The sequence below is a fragment of the Streptopelia decaocto genome (assembly GCF_964273445.1).
Source record: "Streptopelia decaocto genome assembly, chromosome: 13".
Taxonomy (NCBI): Eukaryota; Metazoa; Chordata; class Aves; order Columbiformes; family Columbidae; genus Streptopelia; species Streptopelia decaocto.
The window spans coordinates 5,725,242-5,747,028 of record NC_138668.1 but is presented as its reverse complement, the minus strand read 5'-3'; the positions used below and the strand labels follow the sequence as shown (position 1 = coordinate 5,747,028).

The 21,787-nt window shown below is 45.4% G+C and overlaps 1 protein-coding gene across 1 annotated transcript in view; it reads right to left on the bottom strand.

Annotated features, from left to right (window-relative positions):
• Positions 1 to 21,787, bottom strand: part of LMF1 (lipase maturation factor 1) — a gene marked incomplete at its 5' end in the record, with an annotated part of 179,673 nt that overhangs the window by 18,248 nt on the left and 139,638 nt on the right. The window contains 3 exons of the mRNA XM_082064404.1: positions 559 to 742; positions 3,497 to 3,650; positions 6,433 to 6,616. Coding sequence (XP_081920530.1) covers positions 559 to 742; positions 3,497 to 3,650; positions 6,433 to 6,616 — 522 coding nt within the window. The remainder of the gene's footprint in view (positions 1 to 558; positions 743 to 3,496; positions 3,651 to 6,432; positions 6,617 to 21,787) is intronic.

Here is a 21,787-nt window from a genome sequence, read left to right as displayed (position 1 = left end):
TTGCCTCATGCCACTGCTGTAAGCCCACGTTTTGTAAAACCCGGTCCAAGTGCTCACATTCACACAAATAAAATTTTGCAGAATAGGCTAAAACATATACAAGAATTAATTTTACAAGCCTGTCCTCCCCTATTCTCTTTTCGATTTATGGCTGTCACCTGTTTGCTGACGCCATGTGGGGAAAATATTTTGAGGGATCCTACATCCATACGTAGGCAGGTGGGCAGCGGAAGCAACTGCTGGTGTCCCCAGGGGTGTCCCCAAGAAGGTCCAAGGGGTGAGTCCCCTGCGAGGCAGCTTCTGCAGGGCCTTTCTCAATGTCTTGAACTCTTGTTATTGCTGAGAAACAATTAAAAAGCCTCACATAAAATTTCGAAGAGTTTCATTACACCAGCAGCAGACATCCTTTAGGAATACAACCTTTTTTTCTTTTTCTTTTTTCTAAACACAATTAACTTCATCAGGGCTTCAAATATCCACCCGCCCACCCCAACACATAGTAAATTCATACAAATTGTTTTTCCTGGTCCAGGTCTCTGAACACCCAAAGGCATGTACCTGGAAGGCAGCGAACCACATCAGCCAGTCCAGGCGGTAGTGGTAGGGGGTGATGAAGCACGGCCTCCTCTTCAGATCCCCGGGTTTGCATTTGAAGTCATACTCCTCCCAGACAGCAGCGGGGTCATTGGGATCCAGGCTGGATGTCCCCTGAAGGATGACTTCTGTCCTCTCCTTGGTAATGCTGTGGGACACAACATGAGCTTGGTTTTTGTCACAAGTCATGGAAAATGCTAATTCATGAGAGTCAACACTCAACTGCCCCAATGGCCCCACGGTGCAGGTGGATCCTGGTGGGTCAAGGTACAGAGAACCTCTATCACCCTGTGGTTGTGCCAATCCAAGGAAGGACGATGGCTAAAGAATATGATTCCTACTGAAATCGAGGGGTCTGTCTTTCCAAATCAGAGCCTAGCACTTGCCCAAGACACGGAGAGAATATGAGTTCTCCCAAGTCCCACGTGAGTATGTTCAACCTGCACCAACTTCTCTCTTTGTCCCATGTTTCTGAAGGAAACTTTTGTTTCTGTTACTCTGTTGACTCCCATGATACAAGAGGTCTCTGACTACAAGCTCCTGACTATTTGAGGAAAGAGAGATGAAAGACATGGTCACAAAACACAACTCCATCATCTCCAGGTTTTTAGCATGCGCCATGTGCAAAAATACAGGGGCAGGGCAGGACAGGCTGGCAATGAGCCCAGGTCCACTGGCCACAGCTGCTTGAGCCTTGGGGCAGTGGGTGGCCCCATACAGAGCAACTCCCAGGAGATGACACTTGGGGCATCATTAACAGCATCTCTACACCCCCAAACATTTCACCATCCCAGCTGGAAGACAGGTCTCATGGAGCTATTACTCAGCAAGAGGAAGGGGAGGAGAAGGTAATGCATAAGCCAATGCAAACCAAGCCACGAAAAGCAGAAAATGAAAACAAAAAAGCCCCCAGTGCCCAGGTGATGTATAAAAACTTGGTTAAAAAGCAGGCCAGCCCTACGGCAGGTCACGGCAGGCTCTGCTGCTTGGCTGGACCCTGCACGGCAGGGTGGTAGAGCAGCGGGGACTGCAAATTCTGCAGGTCATGGAAAGCCCACGTGAAAACACCCTCACCGAGTTCTCAATGACCTGTCAGTGACGCTCGCCTGCACTGGAGAGCTGTTTTCCATAACCAACGCGTAACTGCGGAACTCTGCCTATCAAAGCTGTCCAGCTCCCAACACTCCTTTACTTTTTTACTACTTTGGTCCTTCCTCCTTCAACCCAAGAAACCGAAAGTTTGGAAACACGCAGCCTCCACCTTCTCTCCTGATGGCTTCCAGCGATAGATGCTTCCAACCCAAGGAATGCTGTACATCTCCGCTTCTAATTGTTACCTACATTTAACAGATTTCTGGATTCTCCAGCCAAGTCCCATATTATACGCTGGGCTGAGTTATGAGCCATGGCCAGCTGCCCAATGGTTAGAAACACACTGTAAATCAGGGACACCAAATTACTAATAAAAGTATGTTCCTACTGTGTGATTCAAAATATGTCAAGTTTCACATAATCGTATATTCATTATAAGCTGCAATCCTCTTTTTATTGGTTTACATAGGCTGGAATTACAAACATATTACAGCAGCATTTCATCACATGCTCTTTAGGTTCTGGTAACTGTTGAAACAGAAACCATAGACTAAGGAAGAAAAAGAACAACAACCCAAAGAAAACAATCTCCCGTAGCTTCATCACTCCAGCCTTCAAAGGGGTTGTTTCTCCGTCTCTCAAAAAAAAAGCAGAAACTTCAGCATTTTCCACAACTAGCATTGATATTTTTAATATTTTTTTTCTAACTTATTTCTTTCCACAGCAATTTCTGCTATTTGAGAAAATTTGATGTGCTCCATGTGTCCTCAGCATCTCCAGCGCTCACAGCGAGACCTGCTCCTCCCCTTCACCATCTGCTCGGCCAGCCTTCAGCATCCCCACAGCCACCCTGCTTCGCCTTTTTTAAAACCTATTTAATTACCGTTGGCTTGTCCTGTGGGCCCTTGTTCAGAGACCACCAACCCCAGAGCTGCACATCCCACCCATCCCGGACCTCTGCACAACACCCATGGCCACCACGGCGAGGTGGTGGCAAAGCCAGAGGTCCATGCAGAGAAGACCGGCCCTGTTGTTGCCCCTGAGGTAAGCTGTTTGGTTGAAATTCCTGTTTTTCAGCATTTCCTCGGTTGTTGTGGTCAGGAAGAGGCTGGGAGGGCCACGAGCACGGTGATGGTGACCCCAACCACGGCTCACCTACACCTGGTGACCTGTCCTCAGAAAACCCAGCCTCGGATGTTTAAAACCCAGCCTGGTAGCAAACATGGATGGAGACGCTTCCCTTGTCCAGTCCCACCTCAAAGCTGTAACTGGGATTTCCTGAGCTAAAGGCAGCAGCCAAACTGCTGTTGGGCCTGTCCTCTAAATCTGTCTTGCTCTTTTTTGAGGCCATTTATACTTTCGTCTCCACAGTTTCCTGTAGCAATGAATCCCCCAAGTCACTCGTTGGAAAAAGCACTTCCTTTTGTTGGCCTAAAATTTGCTACCCAATAGCTTATGTGAATATTTACATGAGGGAGAGAAAACGCACGCAGGGGAAGAGAAGTTCCCCATAAATAAAGTGGGCTGGTGCTGGTGAAGACTATCCACTGGATGAACTCTTTTATGGATATTTTCATCCTGCTATTACATTTGCTACATCAATATAACGAGCTAACTAAAAGCGGCTGAAAGAAAATACATTATAATTCAGTGGGAAAGAAACTTGCTCCTTTTCTCCTTCTTTCTCATAAATCGATATTCCAAGTCTACTGGAAGGATTTCTGTTTAGGTTTAAGGCACACAGACGGACTATCGGACTATACAGCAGAGAGGAGCAGAGCAATACGACGTGCCATTAAAATCTATTTACCTCCCGAAAGCTCCGTAGGTGTTCACTATTCTGAGAGGGTTGAATGACGTGTTCATGACTTGTCTGGAACTGAGCAGGTTTATGACAACAGGGATGCTGAGATAGGCAATCAGGAGGCCCAAGGAGATGTTCACCACTTTGCGGACGTAGCAGCCTGTTAGAAGCAGACCAGAAGAAGGTGATTTCACCGCTGGTGATGGGTTTTGTTCCCCCAAATCCCCTGCCTGACCCCCCCACAGCTGCGGGACCCTGCCTGGGTGCTCACAGCTGCTCTCAGGGGCTGACAAACCCTTCACCATAATCGCCCTGACCTTGCCGAGGGCCACATGCTATCGCTCCAAAGATCTGCCTTTCTCTAAATAGTCTGAGAAAGGGCTAAAAAGAAAAATGTGGAAAATGTGAAGATTAATCATTGCTTTAATATAGGGGAAAAAACACAGCTGGCGCTTGCACCTTGCTCAAAATTGCCCTCCTGGTTTGTAAGCCGTGCGTGGAGTCTCTCCAGCTCCCCACGGCTCCGCTCCTGCCTCCTCCCCGCTGCCCGGGCTTATTTCTGGTATTTTCCTCCTGCTTGCTCACTAGCTCCCTTCAAACCGCGTTTTCCTTTTGCAAATCTCTATTGCTTATCATTTATGTTTGAGATGCATGTTGCTTCACCAGCGCTTCGGCGTTGGGTTTGCAGGAGCAGGGCTGGGCTGGATTCCAGCCTAACGAGCGACCTCTGGGAACCAGACAAATAAGCACAAGTGACCTCTGAGGGGCTCCTACCCTTATGGCCCTTTTAAATTTGTTTAACATGAACAGCCAAAGGATCCAATTCAAAGCAACTGCATGTAGCTTCCCCCTTATCTCTACAGGAGAGGGATGTTTATTTGAACCTCTCTCAGAAGCTATTAATAATTGTTTAGTCTGAGAACATTTCTGGAGAATCATTTGATTTGGAAAGGAGGTCGCTGAGATCTCTCCCCTTGTCCCTGGTGCTGTATGAGTCTGTTGGGCATTTTTTTCATCTTTTATATGGGCTGAACTTCCCAGCCTGTAATTGAAGAGCAGGCACAGACACGGAGCCCTCCACCAGCATCAGCAGCTCAGCAGGTCCCAGTTTATGGCCACGCAGCGACTGCTTGTCCTTCAGCAGGTGGTGATGGTCACCATGCCCTTGGGGTCACAGCTACTCAGTCACAGAGAAAAAGGGTTTAATACAGAGAAGAAAAAACCTCAACATAGCAAGGATGGAGCAAGACTTGGAGAAGGAGCATGGGACACGAGCCAAGGGGATCTGGATGAAGCAGGCAGGAGCTGAGCACGAGCAATGGGAATTCGAGGTCTCGGTGGGAATTACACACACACGCACTTCAAGGATGTGGCCAGAACCTTGTAAAATCAGGTCACGAGCGGGGCATGGCTGGTACCCTCCTGTCTTCTGCTCCAGTGACCCAGGGGTGAGGGCTCCTCTAAACCTCTTGCCACAGAGTCCATCACTGCCAGTTCAACAGCTTCTGCTTTGTTAGCAGAAAGAATATGCAGAAATCCAAGTTCACCTAGAATATTACAGATATCCTACCCTTTACTTATGGATTATCCCTTTTTAAAAGCCCAGAACAGGGACACTTCACTCCAGAGTATGTTTGTATGTACTTGGGTACCCTGACTCAGTAAGGTTTTCTGGAGAACATCACAGAAAAGGAGCAAGTTCCTCAAAAAAAGGATCCACCTCCCCCTCACCGTGACTCACTGAGTGCCACAGCAAAGAGTCGCCCTTTGGCTTCCCCTCCAGAAGGAAGGTGAGACTTGAGTGTGGTTTGGGACTGGATGCAAAAATACAGTTGGTAGGAAAGCTCAAGGCTCTCACAGCCTCTAAAGCGAAGCTACGGGAGGGGAAAAGCTGTTAAGGATTTCTGCCAGCAAAAGACAGGAGACACAGAGAGTTCAATGAAACTTCATTAGCCTTGCTGGAGTTAACGCTTTAGGTTAATAAGCTGCATTTCTTGGTTGATGAGAGACAACCAGAGACAGATGATGTGTCTAGTTGGCATTTTTCATTCTTCTGACAGATGTTTAGTGTATTGAAAAATGAGCATCTGTGATTATTGTTGATATTATAGGCAATTTGTTGCTTATAAGCGGTTCATAAAAATGCTACAAACACAACTCTACATCTGTTATGCAGCCCCATGAAAAATATCCCAGCGTTGCTCGTGCAGGCAATCTTCTGGACCAGGGCTGCTTGAAAACTCCCTTCAGAAGGAAAAATCAGCCACTTTGACCCCTTTTGTTCAGTTACAAAATCCCTTGTATATGCTTTTCCATGTTCACGGTATGAACATGAGTTCATCTCCTTTCTGCTTTGGGGATCTCGCTCCCCACTGTGGCAGCGCCCACGAGCAGCTGCTCCTCTCGCCTTCTCCAAGCAGGACATTGAACGGGGAACGGCCACTTTCATAAAACCACAGAATCATTTTGGTTGGTAAAGACCCCCAAGACCATCGACTCCAACTGTTAACCCGACCCGGGCACTAACCCATGTCCCTGAGAACCCCATCTATACATCTTTTAAACCCCTTCAGGTATGGTGACTCACTTTCCCAGCAGCCAGGTCTCTCTCCCGGTGAGTGAGAGTTGTTGGACCCCAACAAAAGAATATCAAAGGTAAAAAAAAAAAAAAATCACAAGATAAATTGTGCAAGTCCACATTGCTTGCTTAAGGTTGGCAGAGTCATAGAATCATGGAATGATTTTGGTTGGAAAAGACCCTCAAGATAATGGGTCCAACCGTTAACCTAACCCTGGCACTAACCCATGTCCCTGAGAACTTCATCTACCTGATGCCATCTCCTTGCCCACCCATGTCTGCTCCAGGAGGAGATGACGGCTTCTGAGATAAGGACACCAAACACTTCACTGTGCAGCTTTTTCCTGCTCTGGGAATAACTCACCGTACCGCGGTGGCAGCTGCTCCCCGGCTGCCTCCTGCAGCTGCATCTGCACCACCCGCTCCTTCACCGCCCCTCGCCGCGAGCTGAAGAGGAACCCCAGGCTGGCGTCGTCGAAGCAGGCGATGCTGGGTACCATGGTCAGCCAGTTCAGGAAACTCAGGTTGCCACTTATGATCAGAAGCACCTAAAAGGGGAAAAGGCAGCAGATGGTGTTGCATCGGCTTAAATAACAACAGAAAAGTGCAGTGAAGGAAACGCCGGCTGGATTTTCAGCACCCTGGCACATACTTTGCTGATTTTTCCATGATTGCAAGGGTGACGGCAAACCTTTCCCTCTCTGCAGCCCAAATGCACCCCACTGGTTTGCAACGTGAGCGCGGCCCTCGCTTTCAGCCGGGGTATAGTGTGACTTGATTTCCATAGAGCTCCCGGTTTGGCCCCCAGGGAACCGTCCGCTTCCTGCTTATACCGACGTATCTGTGACAGCAAAACTCCTGAAACCCTTCAGGAGGAAATATTGCAACTTTTAATTAAAGAGTAGCATTAAATATACAAGTGTGCATTTTTAAGAGGCTTTTTTATTTTTAATTTTAGCTTTTATTGGCTACTTAGGAGAATGTCTTGCACGTGTAAGGCAGAGAAAGTGGAAAAAGCTGTAAGCCTTTGGAGGAGTCCCCATAAATCTGTACAGATTGGGAAAGGCTTTTTGTAGGCACGCATTATTCTTCGTCTTACTCTTCAAATGACTTAAAAAAATACAAGGAACCTTCCTGCCATTCTCCAGCAAGTCCTAATGAGCATCAGGTGTTCATCTTTGGGCGCTGCCTGTTTAGCCTTGGTCATGAATCACATCTTCACAGCATGTGGCTTCATTTTGCAGGTGTGAGACGTCACCTCCTCGCCGTGCTCACACGTCAGCCATGGGGACAGTGAAGACAACCCCCCCACAAGGTACGTGCCAAACCTTTCATTAGAGCTTCCTATAAACCCAAGTGCACAGAGCAACTTCTGCTTCATCACGAGCATTTTTTAATTTGTGCTTAGGCTTTGAGCCTAAATTTACTCAAGCCCAGTCTATACTTATTCATTTCTAAGCCGGTACTTTACCTGTTCATAGACTCCTCTGTTTATTTGTACGGTTACATCCCTCCTCCGCTTTTCTAATTTAAACCACACCGAGCTGCTCACTGTCCCATCCCGGGGGATGCCCTGCCCGCCGCTCCCAGCAGCCGTGCCCTCGACCGCGCGAGGCTCCATCAATCTTGCTGGGTGCTGACAAGGGCCGTACGGAGGATATCAGATGGGTCTCCCCAGGAACTCGTCCAGCCACGCTAACATTTCTCATGCTCAACCGGACCGACCCCTCCCGCTGTGTTTTAACGCCACATTTATCTTCTCCACCGAGGTGTCACGTTAGTGCTTGCCAGCCTGTGCGTACAACTCCCTCTGCACATAAGCAATTTCCAAATACGCACTTCCCAGCATCACATGGACATCTCTGCTCCACCGTGCATCACCCCGTGTGTCACACAACCTGATTTCATCCCATCTGCACGTTAACCTTTGGAAAATATATAAAGGGTGAGTGTCACGAGGATGGAGCCAGGCTCTTCTCGGTGACAATCAATGATAGGACAATGGGTATGGGTTCAAACTGGAACACAAGAGGTTCCACTTAAATTTGAGAAGAAACTTCTTCTCAGTGAGGGTGGCAGAGCCTGGCCCAGGCTGCCCAGGGGGGTTGTGGAGTCTCCTTCTCTGCAGACATTCCAACCCGCCTGGACACCTTCCTGTGTAACCTCATCTGGGTGTTCCTGCTCCATGGGGGGATTGCACTGGATGAGCTTTCCAGGTCCCTTCCAACCCCTGACATTCTGTGATTCTGTGAAGGGAGGAGCACGGGCTGCGCTGACACCACCGATGGCCTCAAAAACCCATTGCTTTGCTTTCACACGCAATGTGGGTTTTCACCAAAAGCATTTAATTGCTCTGCGTTTCACCCGAGACCGAACTGCTGCCAGCTCAGCCTTGCTGACACCAAGACTTGCCCCAGGTGCAGAACTGACGTTGTGAACTTGCTCCAGAACCAGCCAAACGTGTCACATGAAGCCAACCCCGGGGTGGTGGCCATGAGGACACATCTGGGTTTCCCCAGGGCCTCCCAGCAGCCATCACAAAGGAACCTGCTAGGAGAGATTTAGTGTTGGCATAAAACAATCCATGGGGATCCATGCACACAAAGACAAGAAGAGAAAAGCAGTTGATGACTGTGCGGGACTATCTGAGTTTTGAGGCTGATTTGGATTCTTGCACCATTAGGATTTAGCTGTAATTAACAAGCTGTTCCTCAGACACGTTAAAACAAAAAAGGTGGAAAAAAGGAAAGAAAGAAAGTAATCTCACCATCTTATCCACAAAAAATGAAGGTTATAAAGCTGACTTAATGTATTACATTTATTTTTCAGCCTTCAGATCAGCTAATGAGAACCTCCCCATCTTCCAGCTACATTGAAAGCTGTAACTTTGAATGGCACCATCATTATTTTATTTAAAGAACACATCTCCATTCACACAGCTGAACTTCCGTGAACTGTTTACTCACAATTTTAGTGCATGTGGTCAAGGAGACTTTCAAGACAGTTCAAGACTGGACTTGCCAAAACAGACAATGAAAAAAAAATACATCTAAACATACCAGAAAAAGTTAGATCAGAATTAGGATGTATTACAGCTGTGTCACAGGCCGAGAGAGAAAGAATTGTGGCACCTAATTCTTATTTCAACGATGCTCTCTGGGGATATTGCCCTGAAGAAACTCACTTAAGATCATATACAGAGTCTTGAGGCAGAACCTGAAACAGGACCCAAATCCTCCCATTAAAAATCCAAATTCTTAATGACAAGTCCCCCCTGAAATACCTGCATATCCAAATGCTGCTCCCCAGACTCTCCCTGTGGTGTCTCCTGGAGTGTCCCCATCCCGTGTGTCCCCATCCCTGAACAGCCCCACTGTGCTGCTCGCTCTCCCACCACGGCTCTTGAAGACAAGAGGTGCTCTCCCAAAACACCACTCCATGGTGCAAACATCAAAGACACACAGAATTGCAGTCTGAGGGCTTGCAGCCAGTGTTCTGTTAAAAAGATGTGTGTTTTATCATTAAAAACGACATCAAACAAATGTTAAACACACGTAATTTCATATTTTATAGGATTGGCACAATGTTTTAAAAAATATGGTGATTTGCAAGCTACAATTTTCAAAACCCCTGGCAATACTCTTCATTAACAGTGAGAAAATCCTAAAAAAAAATGAGAGGTCTGAACTACTACAATAAATAACTGAAGTCCTAACTATTACTTAGTTAAAAAAATAATTACTTATTTATCCTGAGTTGGATAATTATCTAGCATTATGAGGGGAAAAAAGTATTTAAATCTGAATTACACAGGCATGTTAAGTCGTTGAACATAACGTGTTGTACTCAAGGTTTGGAGCTCCCCCTTTGACCTGAACATCATTTAGTTCAATGCATATTAATGAGCCTATATTCATTAACACACTTCTCACTTAGCTACTTTGTTAGGAAACTCTGATCCTTTTCTGACTTGATTTGCCTTGTGCAACTCCACTAATATTAAGCAAATAATCCTGCAATTTGCCACTTGTGCAGAGGCTCATTTTACAGCTTCGTATGGAGCGACTGGGTGGTCCAAGGGAACTTTTTTTTTTCAGTAGTGATTCACCTCTCTTTATTGCTTGGAAGTCAGAAGCAAGATATCTTATTTCCACCAACCCTTAAAAATCAGGGGATTCAAAAATAATACAAGTTTGGCATTTGCTGGTCTGTGGGTGGAATCACGAACCTGCCACATTTTTAACTTCAGTTATTCCGACTGAGTCTCGATGTTCCCATCAGCTGCTGCTGCCTGGGCACCGGGACCAGGTTTAAACACGGGTTAATATTAAACCCAGCCCAAGGGGGGCTGAGCACCGTGAACCCCTCAGCTTTGCAAAAACAAACCTCAAAGACTTGGAAGACAATTAACAGGAAAACAGATAATTATTTAAACATGCTGATGGGGGCTGCCCTAGCAAACGGTTTCGTGGTCATTTTTAGCATGAGGTGTAAAGTTATTTGGTTGATGTGTCCGGGAGCATTAAGGGTGAAGCTTCGTCAGCTGAGCAACCAGAAGAAGAGTTTGTTGAACACATCCCTCAGTAATTTCAGGCTGGACATGAAGAAGAAATCGTTGCCCCTGAGGGTGGTGAGAGCCTGGCCCAGGTTCCCAGAGAGGTGGTGGATGAACCATCCCTGGAGACATCCCAGGCCAGGCTGGACGGGGCTCTGAGCAACCTGAGCTGGTGAAGATGTCCCTGCTCTTGGCAGGGGTGGCACTGGGGGAGCTTCGAAGGTCCCTTCAACCCAAACCATTCTGTGATTCCATGATTTCAGCCTTTGCACCATGCCAGACTTGGCTGTTCTGTGCTCATACCACAATCACAACCATCCGCACCTCGATATCTCCACCCTCCAAACCTCCGCTGCGGTAGATGGGCTGTTCCCCCCCTACTTTGGTCTTGATTTCTGTTTACTGAGTGTCTTTCTCTTGCTGGACAATATTTAAATGCATAATTATAACAAACAGATGGTATCAACCCCTGTGGTGATTTTTAAGAATTTTTTATTAAAGCACAGTATTAATCATGGTAATTGGGTAGGAACTTTAAGGTTATAAAACTACAGCATGTCTAATGAGCGAGCTCCTTATAGGAGGAACTGAGGTTTTTAATCTAATAATGTCAGTTTTATGGATTATGACTGGAGTTTTATGAAGTGTGATATGAAATACTGTGGATTCATGGCTCTCACTGGATTAATTTGGAAAAGTAGTTTTCCTGGTTCTAGGCCCAAAAACAATTATTCCTTACATTTCTGTCCCCTATGCTGTTACCAAACCCCTCTGTCAGAAAATGGGCACCTACACCCATAACTTTTTTACAGGTTAGACTTCTTTGTTTGGCTGGTTTATATATTTTTTAAATCGCAGATTGTTATAAACATACAGTAGGTAGGAGAAGCTCATATTCTGTGTAGCAGACTCTATATTTGTCCAGAAGGAACAACAACGGGCTGTAAACTCTTAAACAAGGTCTGGGGTTGGCTGGAGCTCGCAGGCTCCATCCGAGCACGGGGATGTGGTCACCAGGCTGCTGGAACTTTCTGGTATTAAGCCATTGGCACAGAAGAGCCAAAATTTGGGGTGCCTGGAAGAACTATAATTTATTTTAAGAGAAAACCATAGGAGCAGAGGGCTGGAAGAGACCTCAAGAAGCTGTCCAGTCTCTACCTGCAGCGTAGTGTTTGTCCAAACTCTTCCTAGAAGCCTTGTTGAGTCATGGAGCCAGGTCCTTGGCCTTCCCTGGGGTATCTGCTTCACCATCAAAAAATTATTCCTAATAATTCCCAACTCTTCCTTGACCATATTTAATCCCATGACCCATTCTCTGCTCCCTGGCATTAAAGTCTACACTCCTATCTACAACAGTATTTCACAGAGGCGAAAACTCTTCGTCCACTGCCCCTTGCCTACCAGTAATGTCCTCGTTTGGACTAAATGATTCCAGTTGGTCCAGCCCTGCCTTGTGAATCCAGTCTCTAGATCTCTGCTTATTCTCACTGTCCTCTGGATTTTCTCCAGCTGGGACATCTCCTTCCTGAAGGGAATGCCCAGACCTGAGCCCCAGCTTTAGCTCTGGCCTTCCCAGCGGCAGAGAGGAGGAAGCATTCATGTATTTGGAGTACAAATAATTATATATTCCAGTAGGACGTTCCCCATTCCTGCAACAGTGTAGCCCTGCCAACTCGACCACATCGCCAAGATTCTTCTGAATTCTCATCGTGTGTGCCAATGTCTTTCACCTGAGCATGGTCTTCTAATATTAGACATAATTAACAAAAACCCTGAATATCCCCAGATAGAGCCCGGGGAAACCCGTCGATAAATCCTTCCCTCTGACACTGAGCCATTGATAACCGCTGAATAGACTTTCCAACCCGTTTTGTCTGCTGGACGGTATTTCCTACTTCTTACAGACCCTGTTCTCTTGGGTTGTTTATGAGTTTTTATGTGAAACGGTTTCAAAAGCCTCAGTAAAAGCATATATTGTTTATGCTCTATTCATGCGCCCTGTTTTGTCAATGAAGGAAAGAAGACTGCTTTTACACGGGCTGCAAAACCACGGCAGCTGTAGTTATTCCCCTTGTTTTTTGGAGGTATTTAGAAATGGTCTGTTTCATCATTTTTTCCCCACTATTTTTCCGGTAATGACTCTGTAATGTCCTGGCTCTTCCTTTTTTCTGTCTTTAGAGGACAGGTACTTTATTATTTCTTCTCCATTCTCTCATTACTTCACCTATGTTCTATGAATTCTCAAGGATAATCACTAATGCTGACAGGATTTCAACAAGCAGCTCTTTAACAGCCCGAGGATAGATTTCCTTAGGCTCAGATGATTTGAAAAGATCTGACTTAGCTCAGTGCTCTCCAGCTCTCCCCTGCTTGCGGCTGAGGTCATCCTGCATTGTTACTGGTATTAATTATACCGACAGCCATGTGAGATGTGACTTTTTAGTGATGACTGTTACAAAAAAGGCACTAATCATTTCAAGATAAAACACGGTCCAAATTCATCAACTAAGAAAAAAAAATAGGATGTAGAAAAAACAAAAGTAAACCTCCTTCGCTACACACAAAATAAACAACCGCTTACTCAGCCTGTGCTAGACAAAGGTGGAGAAAAAAGAGCCCAGCTCGTCCGTGATGTGTCAAAACTGGGGGGCCTGGGTCCCATGTGGATCTTCTCATCGCAGATCCCCAGGCGATCAGCTCAGATGATGGGGACAGCAAGGACCCATCCTCCTGACTGAGCTGGATCTCCAGAATTTAAGAATGATCCTCAATGGACTGTGCATGTCACCAAGGAAAGGGGAAATCTGTCTTTTAAACTGGATTTTATGGATCCTTATGGAGGAAGAGACGTGAGGAGGAGCGCAAGTCTGCACCCAAGAATGCCTGTGCCATGCTCTCTGGAGCTACCAAGGAGAGCGGTGGCATTTGGGACCGGCAGAACCATCTGGTCCCCATCCCTTTCCATCCCATCCCACACATCCACCAGAGCTTTCGGGCAAAAGCTCTGCAGGCTGCTCGGCTCCCCATGGGAACCAGAGAGAAGGGGAGTCTGGAAATGACCCAGCCAGGCCATGTCTTTGAGCAGGGGGAGACGCATCGGAACAGGCTGCCCAGGGCAGTGGTGGAGTCACCATCCCTGGAGGGGCAGAACAGACACAGAGATGAGGTTCTCAGGGACATGGGTTAGTGGTGGACTTGGCAGTGTTGGGTTAATGGTTGGACCCAATGATCTTAACGGTCTTTTCCAACCAAAACCGTTCTATGATTCTATGAAATCCAGGTGGTATGGGTGACACCAAGGGAAAGGGAGATCTGCCATCACCCACCTCAGTCTGTTTGCCTGGTCCCCCCAGCACCACTCCTCGCTTCTCTGCTGCCTTATTCTCTTTCTGGTTCTCCTCTGGGCAGCCAGGCTGGGCAATGGGCTGGTGGCCACACGCTGGTGCCACTGGAATTGAAACCACAAGTGCTACCAGCTGCGTTGGGGACACTTCATCACCCACAGCCTCTGTGCCATCTGTGCCTGGGATGGATATTTAGAAAGAAAATACCAGCGTTCTCCGAACAGGCAAACATTGCTTTGGTTTTGGTGAAGGAATTAACTCTGCTCTTCTGAAACCTGCGGCCCCACCGTCAAAGAATCTCCTACTCTTAGGACGAGCCGAAACTCATAACATCAAAAGTTGGCCCTTCCTGTAAGAGATAGGAAGGGCAAGCCTCAAAAGCCAAATTTGATTTTCATGTGCCTCCAGTTACTTGCGTACCATGAAAACATAGTCTCCCACAAAGAAAAACAGGCTATCATTCCCCCATCTGGTTTCGGTTTGAAAAATACTTATATATGTAGTTTTTCTCAAAAGTTATTGCAGGCACGGGTAAAAAATTCCCATTAAATGACAACAGCAAGAACGTTTAATTTTCCCTTATTATTAATTTCATCTCTTGTTAACTTCTTGATTCAATATTTGCATGAGGATTTAACCTCTGCTTTGCAGAGCTATTTAGTGCAGAAAATAACCACCTCTGTCCACTTGCTCTGTTTTAGATAGCGGATAAAATGGTTTCGGGAATCCCACAGAAATTCAGAAATCTATTGGAAGTATCAGGAGGAAAAGGAGCAAAGTCAGTTGTGCCAGTGAGACAAGAAAGAAGAACGCAGCTTGACTTGGGTTTACTTTTGGATGCTCAGTGAATAAGGCGATCTCAACTTAATTGACATTACAAAACAGCCCAGGAGAGAAAGCAAAGCCCCTCTCTCCATCCCTGACCTGCTGGGTTTCCAAAAGCACCTACCGAGCTCACTGGGAATAATGTAAAGTCAGGAAACAGCCCAAATTTGGTATCCAAAATATGATTTCATAGGCTAAGGCTGAATATTTCCTTCCCACAAGATGACAGGAAAGAACCCACATGTTATCACCACATTTAATACAGAAATAAGAAAATAATAAACGTTGAGACGTCCCTCGCACCATTGCACACACAAGCTGCGCAACTCTGGTTAGTGGGGGGTCACTCAGACATGACCCAAGATACGCAAATTATTCATTTAGAATGAGAGGAATTAGCGAGAATCCAAAACATTTTATAATTCACATGCTATATACAGATTTTTGTTTGCCTGAGTGGCTAAGGCTGGGGATTGAAGAACTGTGTTAAAAAGCACCCATATAAAAAGAACAGGTCAGTACTTAAAATATTTATAAATAGTTAGAATCGCTCTCGAACTTATTAATGTAGAATGGAAATATTGAGGAATGAAATAACTATTGAGGAATAAAATACCCATAGGCTCACAAACGCAATCGTGCAGCAATCTGAACTCAAATTTGTTCTTGAACTGGGTCAGATTTTGACACACTACAAATTGCACTGTAAGGCTTCTGCAATCCCTGGTCTAAGTACCTGGTCTAAAGTTACAAACAGAACTGTGCTAAAGCAACAGGGAACCAAACCCTTTCCATTCCTGTTATACACCCAACATTTGTTCTTGATCTAAATGTGAAGCAATATAAATGTCTCACTCCATACCCATTTTTAATTTGTAGCTATATGAACCACCTACTGTAGTTCCCACAGATTAAGGGATTTGACTGTGGAGCATTTCTATGGATAAGCACAACTTCCAGATTTTCAATGGAAAAGAATTTAAAGAGAAGCAAGAGAGTGAAAGAGAAGTTATTATATATTTATATATATATGCATATATATAAATATAATATATATACACACATAAATCTCACACTCCAGCCATCCACCTGACCTCCAGCAATGAGTAGTCAGGAGAAATACAGTGCCAAAAGAGTTAAAATTTAGTTTCTTTTATTCATCAGGTAGCCCAAGACGTTGCATTAAGTATTCCAACTCCAGGAACTTCTATACGTTTAACTCGATTACCAAAGTACTGTGTGTGAATTTAGGATCTGTTGCTCGTTTTGGGTCTGAAACCCAACTGGGTCCCTCCTGTCCTGCTCCTGCAGAGCCGAGAAGTGTCTGCAAATTACTGACTTTGACACATTTATTCTGTTCTGCAGCTTTGTTATGTAAAACACCTCTTGTTATGTTACGTAAAATACCTCTTGGTATTGCTTGATCCATTCGCTCTTTTGCTAGAGGCTGCAGCGTTCCGCATTAATGTATTACAGGCTAAATAACTGCCCAAGGACTGTTTATGTTTTATGTAAGTGTTGGACCAATATAAAATTGAGAGAATAATTTTACAGCAGGAAGGAATTTTTTGCTACTCTGCTCTGAATTATCAACATCTTCCCACCTCTGATGGTAAAGTTTCCTCCTAAAGAGAGAAGCTGTCACAAAGATGCTTAATGGCAAAAACCTTTCAACACCTTATTTATTTTTTTACTGAAGGCCAAAGAGCATTTCCATGGACCAGCAAATCTCAAGGAGCTTTTCAGCAGCATCCTACATTAGAAGACCAATTTCAGATAATTTGTCCCTAATTTTACTCCAATTTGTTCCAAACAGTTGATTTTAGTGGCATGCCGCCTGGATGAGGATGCTGTTTAAGGTGAGGAAGACAAGACCAAGTGCTCCAAGTCTGGGTCGTAGAGTTTCTCCATGGAGAATAAGTCAGCACATGGGAAGAACGCGGCAAATGAGCGAGGAAGACCCTCTCTACAGACCCTGAGCTTTTGCTGCTAACCCAAACCAGCTCTGGGAATACCCTTGAAGCACCAAACCCTACCCATTAGCAGAAGACTTGGCAGGTCCCCACCAAAACTCCTGTCGCCATCAGGAGGACATGGATGGGAACAGGCAGAGCTACCGGAGTCAACTGCTCCGTTGGTTCCTACCACCACGAGATCAGGATCTGGCCCCAGTTCAGTCCCGAGAAAACCATATTAGCCTGTTATTACGGGGCCTTGAGTGCACTTTGAAACAGGATTGGAAAACAAGATCCTGATTACTCACGGCCATAAAAGAGACCATGGAACTTTCTAAGGGAGAAGCAGGATGCAGAAGATCTCAACCCGAACTCCAAGTCAGGTTGTTACACCGAGGGCACCGCTACCCTCCCCAGCACCCCCGAGGAGCAGTGACATCCCACCGAGCTCCAAACGTGCTGTTTGCAAAATGCTTTAGGATCCATCCACAGGATAGGAGCGCGGTGGAAAACCAGAGCATTGTTCCTTCAGAGCACGCCTGGGTTTCTTTACTCGGCGCGAGCGCAGCGCTCGTTCTGATTAGCTCATTTCATCAATAAAGTCAAACAGCACATTAAAAAATTTCTACATCTATTAACGGTCCAAGCATTTCACTAACCAGCTCCATCCCGCTCATTAAAAACACTTTTATAGCAAACATAGAGCTCAAGTCCAGCAGAAACACTCTGCTCAGAGGTATCTCCAGATGGGTTATATTGGAAGAGCCCCACACCATGCGCTCTGGAAGGACACTTGGCTCTGCCCTCCATCTGCCTCCTCCATGGGCAGAACAGGTTGCAAAAGGTTTTTTCCAACCATAATTTGTGGATTTATCAAAATATTACACGGGCCAGCCCCAGCTCTGAGCACCTTCCCCCGGAATCAGTTCCCATGCACGATGCTTGAAGACCATCATTCTGGCTTGTGGGCCATCAAATCTGAGCTTACAGAGGTGACTCCCAAGTGGGATATCCATCCTGTGGCTGATTATTTTCTTCTTGCAGTAACAGGAACAGGGTCAGGCTACGAACTTCTCGAGCACCCGCTCTGTCCCCGTGCACAGCCCCAAACCACAGAACATCCCCAGCTCCCAACCCCTGTGGCCACAGGCAGCTCCAGCCAGACACAAGATAGGGCACATCAACGGCAAATGAGCTAAAAGCAGTTACCTCTCCGTAAAAAATGATAAATTGTTGTTCTTTCCTTGTTAGCACAGCAGTGAGTTCTCAGAGTGCCCCAGCAGCGTGTTTCCCAATGAGCTCTTGCCTGTTTTAGTTAACAACCAACAGCTGGTTTGTAATATAAAAATCAGCTTTCTACCAAAAAGCGATTGAAGAATGCACCCATGAAAAGCTGTTCCACAGCTTCCTTTCAAGCTGGTTTCAAATCTGAGCTAGACACCTGGCAAATAGCATTACAGCTTTAAAAAATAATCCTAAATATAACCATGTTTTTTGGACGGCATTAGTTGGACTGGGCAATACTTGCCTAGTCAAGTTGTTCCGGGAGCATTTTGCTGCAGGGTTTTATTTTCCCTCTCTGCTGAGGTATGAAGACATCATAAGAAAAATTCCAACATGGCAATTCATCATGAAGTGTCATCGTTTTCCATAAGGTGCAAATTTAAGGTTATAAAACTGTCAAGAACCTAAGCGGTTACACGGGCTGCTTGTGCTGTTGGCTGGACACGCTTCTGGAAGCGGTGGCAGACAAATTCAGTCTGTGGGTCACACTGAAGATGTCATGGAGCAGAGCAGCAGGGATGAAGAACCCATCCCTCGGCATCCCCAGCACCCCAGGTTTCCCCAAAGGCACCCGGGTTTTGGGCACGGCAGGTTCCAAACCCCTGCTTTGACTTGTGAGTTGGTCAAACTGCAGACCTCACATTTACCATTTCTGGTTCAGAACGACCGTCACCTCCAAATAACGTACAGAAAAAGTATTCAGCAAAAGCATTTTTTCACCCTAGCAGACGTAATCTTTGTTTGAGGTCTGTCTTGTTTTAATTGCAATTGTTGACAACTGGGTTGTCAACAGACACAAATCAAGAATTCGCTCACCAATTAGATGGTAAAACAGAGAACTCTGCAGTAATACATGCTAGATGATTATTGAGTTATCAATAATAAAGTAGAACAGTATTAAGATTAGAAAATGAAAGCCATTTCTCCAGAATACCCTTTTCTCTACTAATTAGGACATTCTTCACTGAGAGACATGTGGGTTCAAAATTCCCCCTGCAAGAAATGATGTGAATTAAACCCTGCTCGCTCAAATCCTGGATCAGCCTGAAGTCACATGGAACTGTTTATATTCCCTGATTGAAGGAATGCTAAAATAGTTCTGGTGAAAACACGTCAATTCCCTTTCCAAACACAGTCATGGCAAGCTTCTTCGAAATTCACTTTTTCTACACTATTTAGATGCATCTAACAATTGCCAATATAAAAGCAGACCCCATTAGAGAAGGAGAACACAGCAGATAAAAATCCGTTCTGATAGCGAACTTTTTGAAGAGCATCCACCCAGGTCTTGGCACAATTTGGATTAAATTGGTATTAAAGACAGAATACGGGGAAAACAATGTTCTTTGGAATAAATGTGGACGGGCAGGCTGAGTACCTCAAATCTCAGACAGCCCTGGCATAGGGAAATGGGATCTGTGTTACGAATTTCTTTCAAAACAATTCAAATGCAAGGTTTTGGTTCGACCAGTTGCGGAGACACAGTAGCCAGCTGCAAAAGCTGGATCAGGACTCGGCTCCCCAGATTCACTGGCACTTCAACCCCGACACAGATTCAAACTCGTCTTTTCCTTTTCAAGCTAAAAGGAAAGGACAGAACCACATCCGCAAGCAGAAGGAAAACGCAAGGAAAACGTAAAGGGGATGTCACATCTGATCAGCTTGACACTATGGTGGAAAACATCGGTGGCTTCTCTGATTTATATCTTTCTGCAGCTACTTTCTTTGCCTCATTAAAGTCCATAATTTCAGTAACTCTAAGCTCTTAGCAACATCTGCAGTAAAATATTTAGCTTGGGTTGGCTACTTAGTGTCACTGGAAGCCAAGGTTGGGTGTATTTCAAACTCCAGGATGACCTGGATTTTTCCACCAAACCAACCTCTCGCAGCACGTTCGGAGCTAATCCAGGGACAGGAGCCGCGGCTTTTCAATAGAAAACAGTTGTGGCGTGAAAACACACCGAGAAAAACTAATCCGGTGCCTTACTTGGGGCTGGTCACCATTTGATTTTAATAAAGCAAGCTTGCAAAAGCCTCAGGGATAAAAAATGAAGTACTGAATGTAAAAACGTTAGCGGAAATGATATGTTTAATTAAAAAATAAGAGGAGAAACATGAAGAAAGTGCAGAACGGTCACCGCGCCTTAACATCTCTGTTGGCAAAATGAAGATAGTGATGAAGAGCCCTCGCAGGTCGCTCCCCGCTGCGCTTACCCACAGCGATTCCCTCCACTGTCACAGAAAATGGGTTGAAAATTGTGACAAATATATGATGTAAGCAGCCAACACGCTGACACGTTCCACCGCACATTTAAAATACGATTCGAAATGCCCAACCGGTAGACATAAAGCCTTTGTTAAATTTTCCGAGGCCAAAAGAAGAAGGAAAAAAAGGCATTTTACTTACATCCCAGATGGTAGCTTAGCAATCCCCCAAGCTGTCAGTGGCAAGGACTTAAATAAACAGCAAATGAAATGTACATTGGGCAAAACCAGATACACTAAAGAAAACACAAAACGTGTTAAAGAACACATTTTTATGCTGCCATCTGCAGTGGTTTCTTTTCAGTGCCGGGGCACCCTGCTTGTAATTTAGATTACAATGGGAATGAGGTGTAAATTATTAAATGATTAAAAAAAAAAAAAGAAGGAGAAATTTCAACTCTTTCCCTGCCCAAGTTATTCCTTGTACACAAAACCAAATCACGGTGGGACGGAGCCCGGGGAGGACGTGAAGGGCCCAGGAGGACCAGGATGCTCAGGGCTGCTCCAGCCTGATTCTATGATCAAGCCAGATTTTCTTCTCTACTACTATTAAAAGCATTTTATCCAGCCTCACCGGGGAGCTTTTATTTTGCCTGTGCATTCGTGTGCACATTTATTTGCCTAGAGAAAACTGCAATAAATCTCCAACACACCAACTGGTTGCATCCATTTAGCACTAGACACTAATGCAAATATTTAAAGGAAGCTCAAGCCTGGTATTTAGGTTTGCAGAGGAAGACAGAAAAGTTAAATTGCTCTGAAGAGACATATGCAAAAGAATAAATTCTGTACCACTTATCTAATAGGTAGCTGTCTGCACGCATGGAATGTTATGGATTCAAAAGCTGCCTCGGTAGCCTGTCTCCTACAGGAAGCTTTGAAGATCTCAACCATGAAGAGGTTAGTGCGGTGGCTATTTCCTGGTAGTATCGAACCGCTTTTCCCAGCACGGATTTGGCCCGTGGCAGATGGGATCACGTGAAATGCAGATCCCGGAGGATGCTGGAGAGGAAGCAGCAAATGCCACCCACTTGCAAGGTCACAGCTGCAAGGAGATCCCTGCTTGCGCTGATCGCTTACATATGAGATGAACCTTGGAAGAGGAATGAAAATATATGTATATCAGGATATTCCAGGAAGGGCTGTCACCGCACAGCCTTAGTGCTGGAGGAGAAAGGCTGCAAGAAGCCCCTGCATTGACAAGAACCCAATGGCAGCTGTGTTGTTATCAAGAAGAGATGCACTCTTGGCAAAAAAGCTGCTTCAGGTTTTGCAGCTCAGAATAATCTCTAGCAGGGGATGAAATACAGCTGCCTGTCCATGAGTAAGTTCCTACGCTCCAAAGTGAGCGTGTGACTCATTCAACAAAAACCAAGTGTATCCACATCAGCTTTGGGGCTGATTTTAAAAGGTTACTCATTATTCACCAGCAAATTGGATTTGTCAACAGATGGAGTGAGCAAAAACTCAGTATTGCCTGGTTCTGGGATT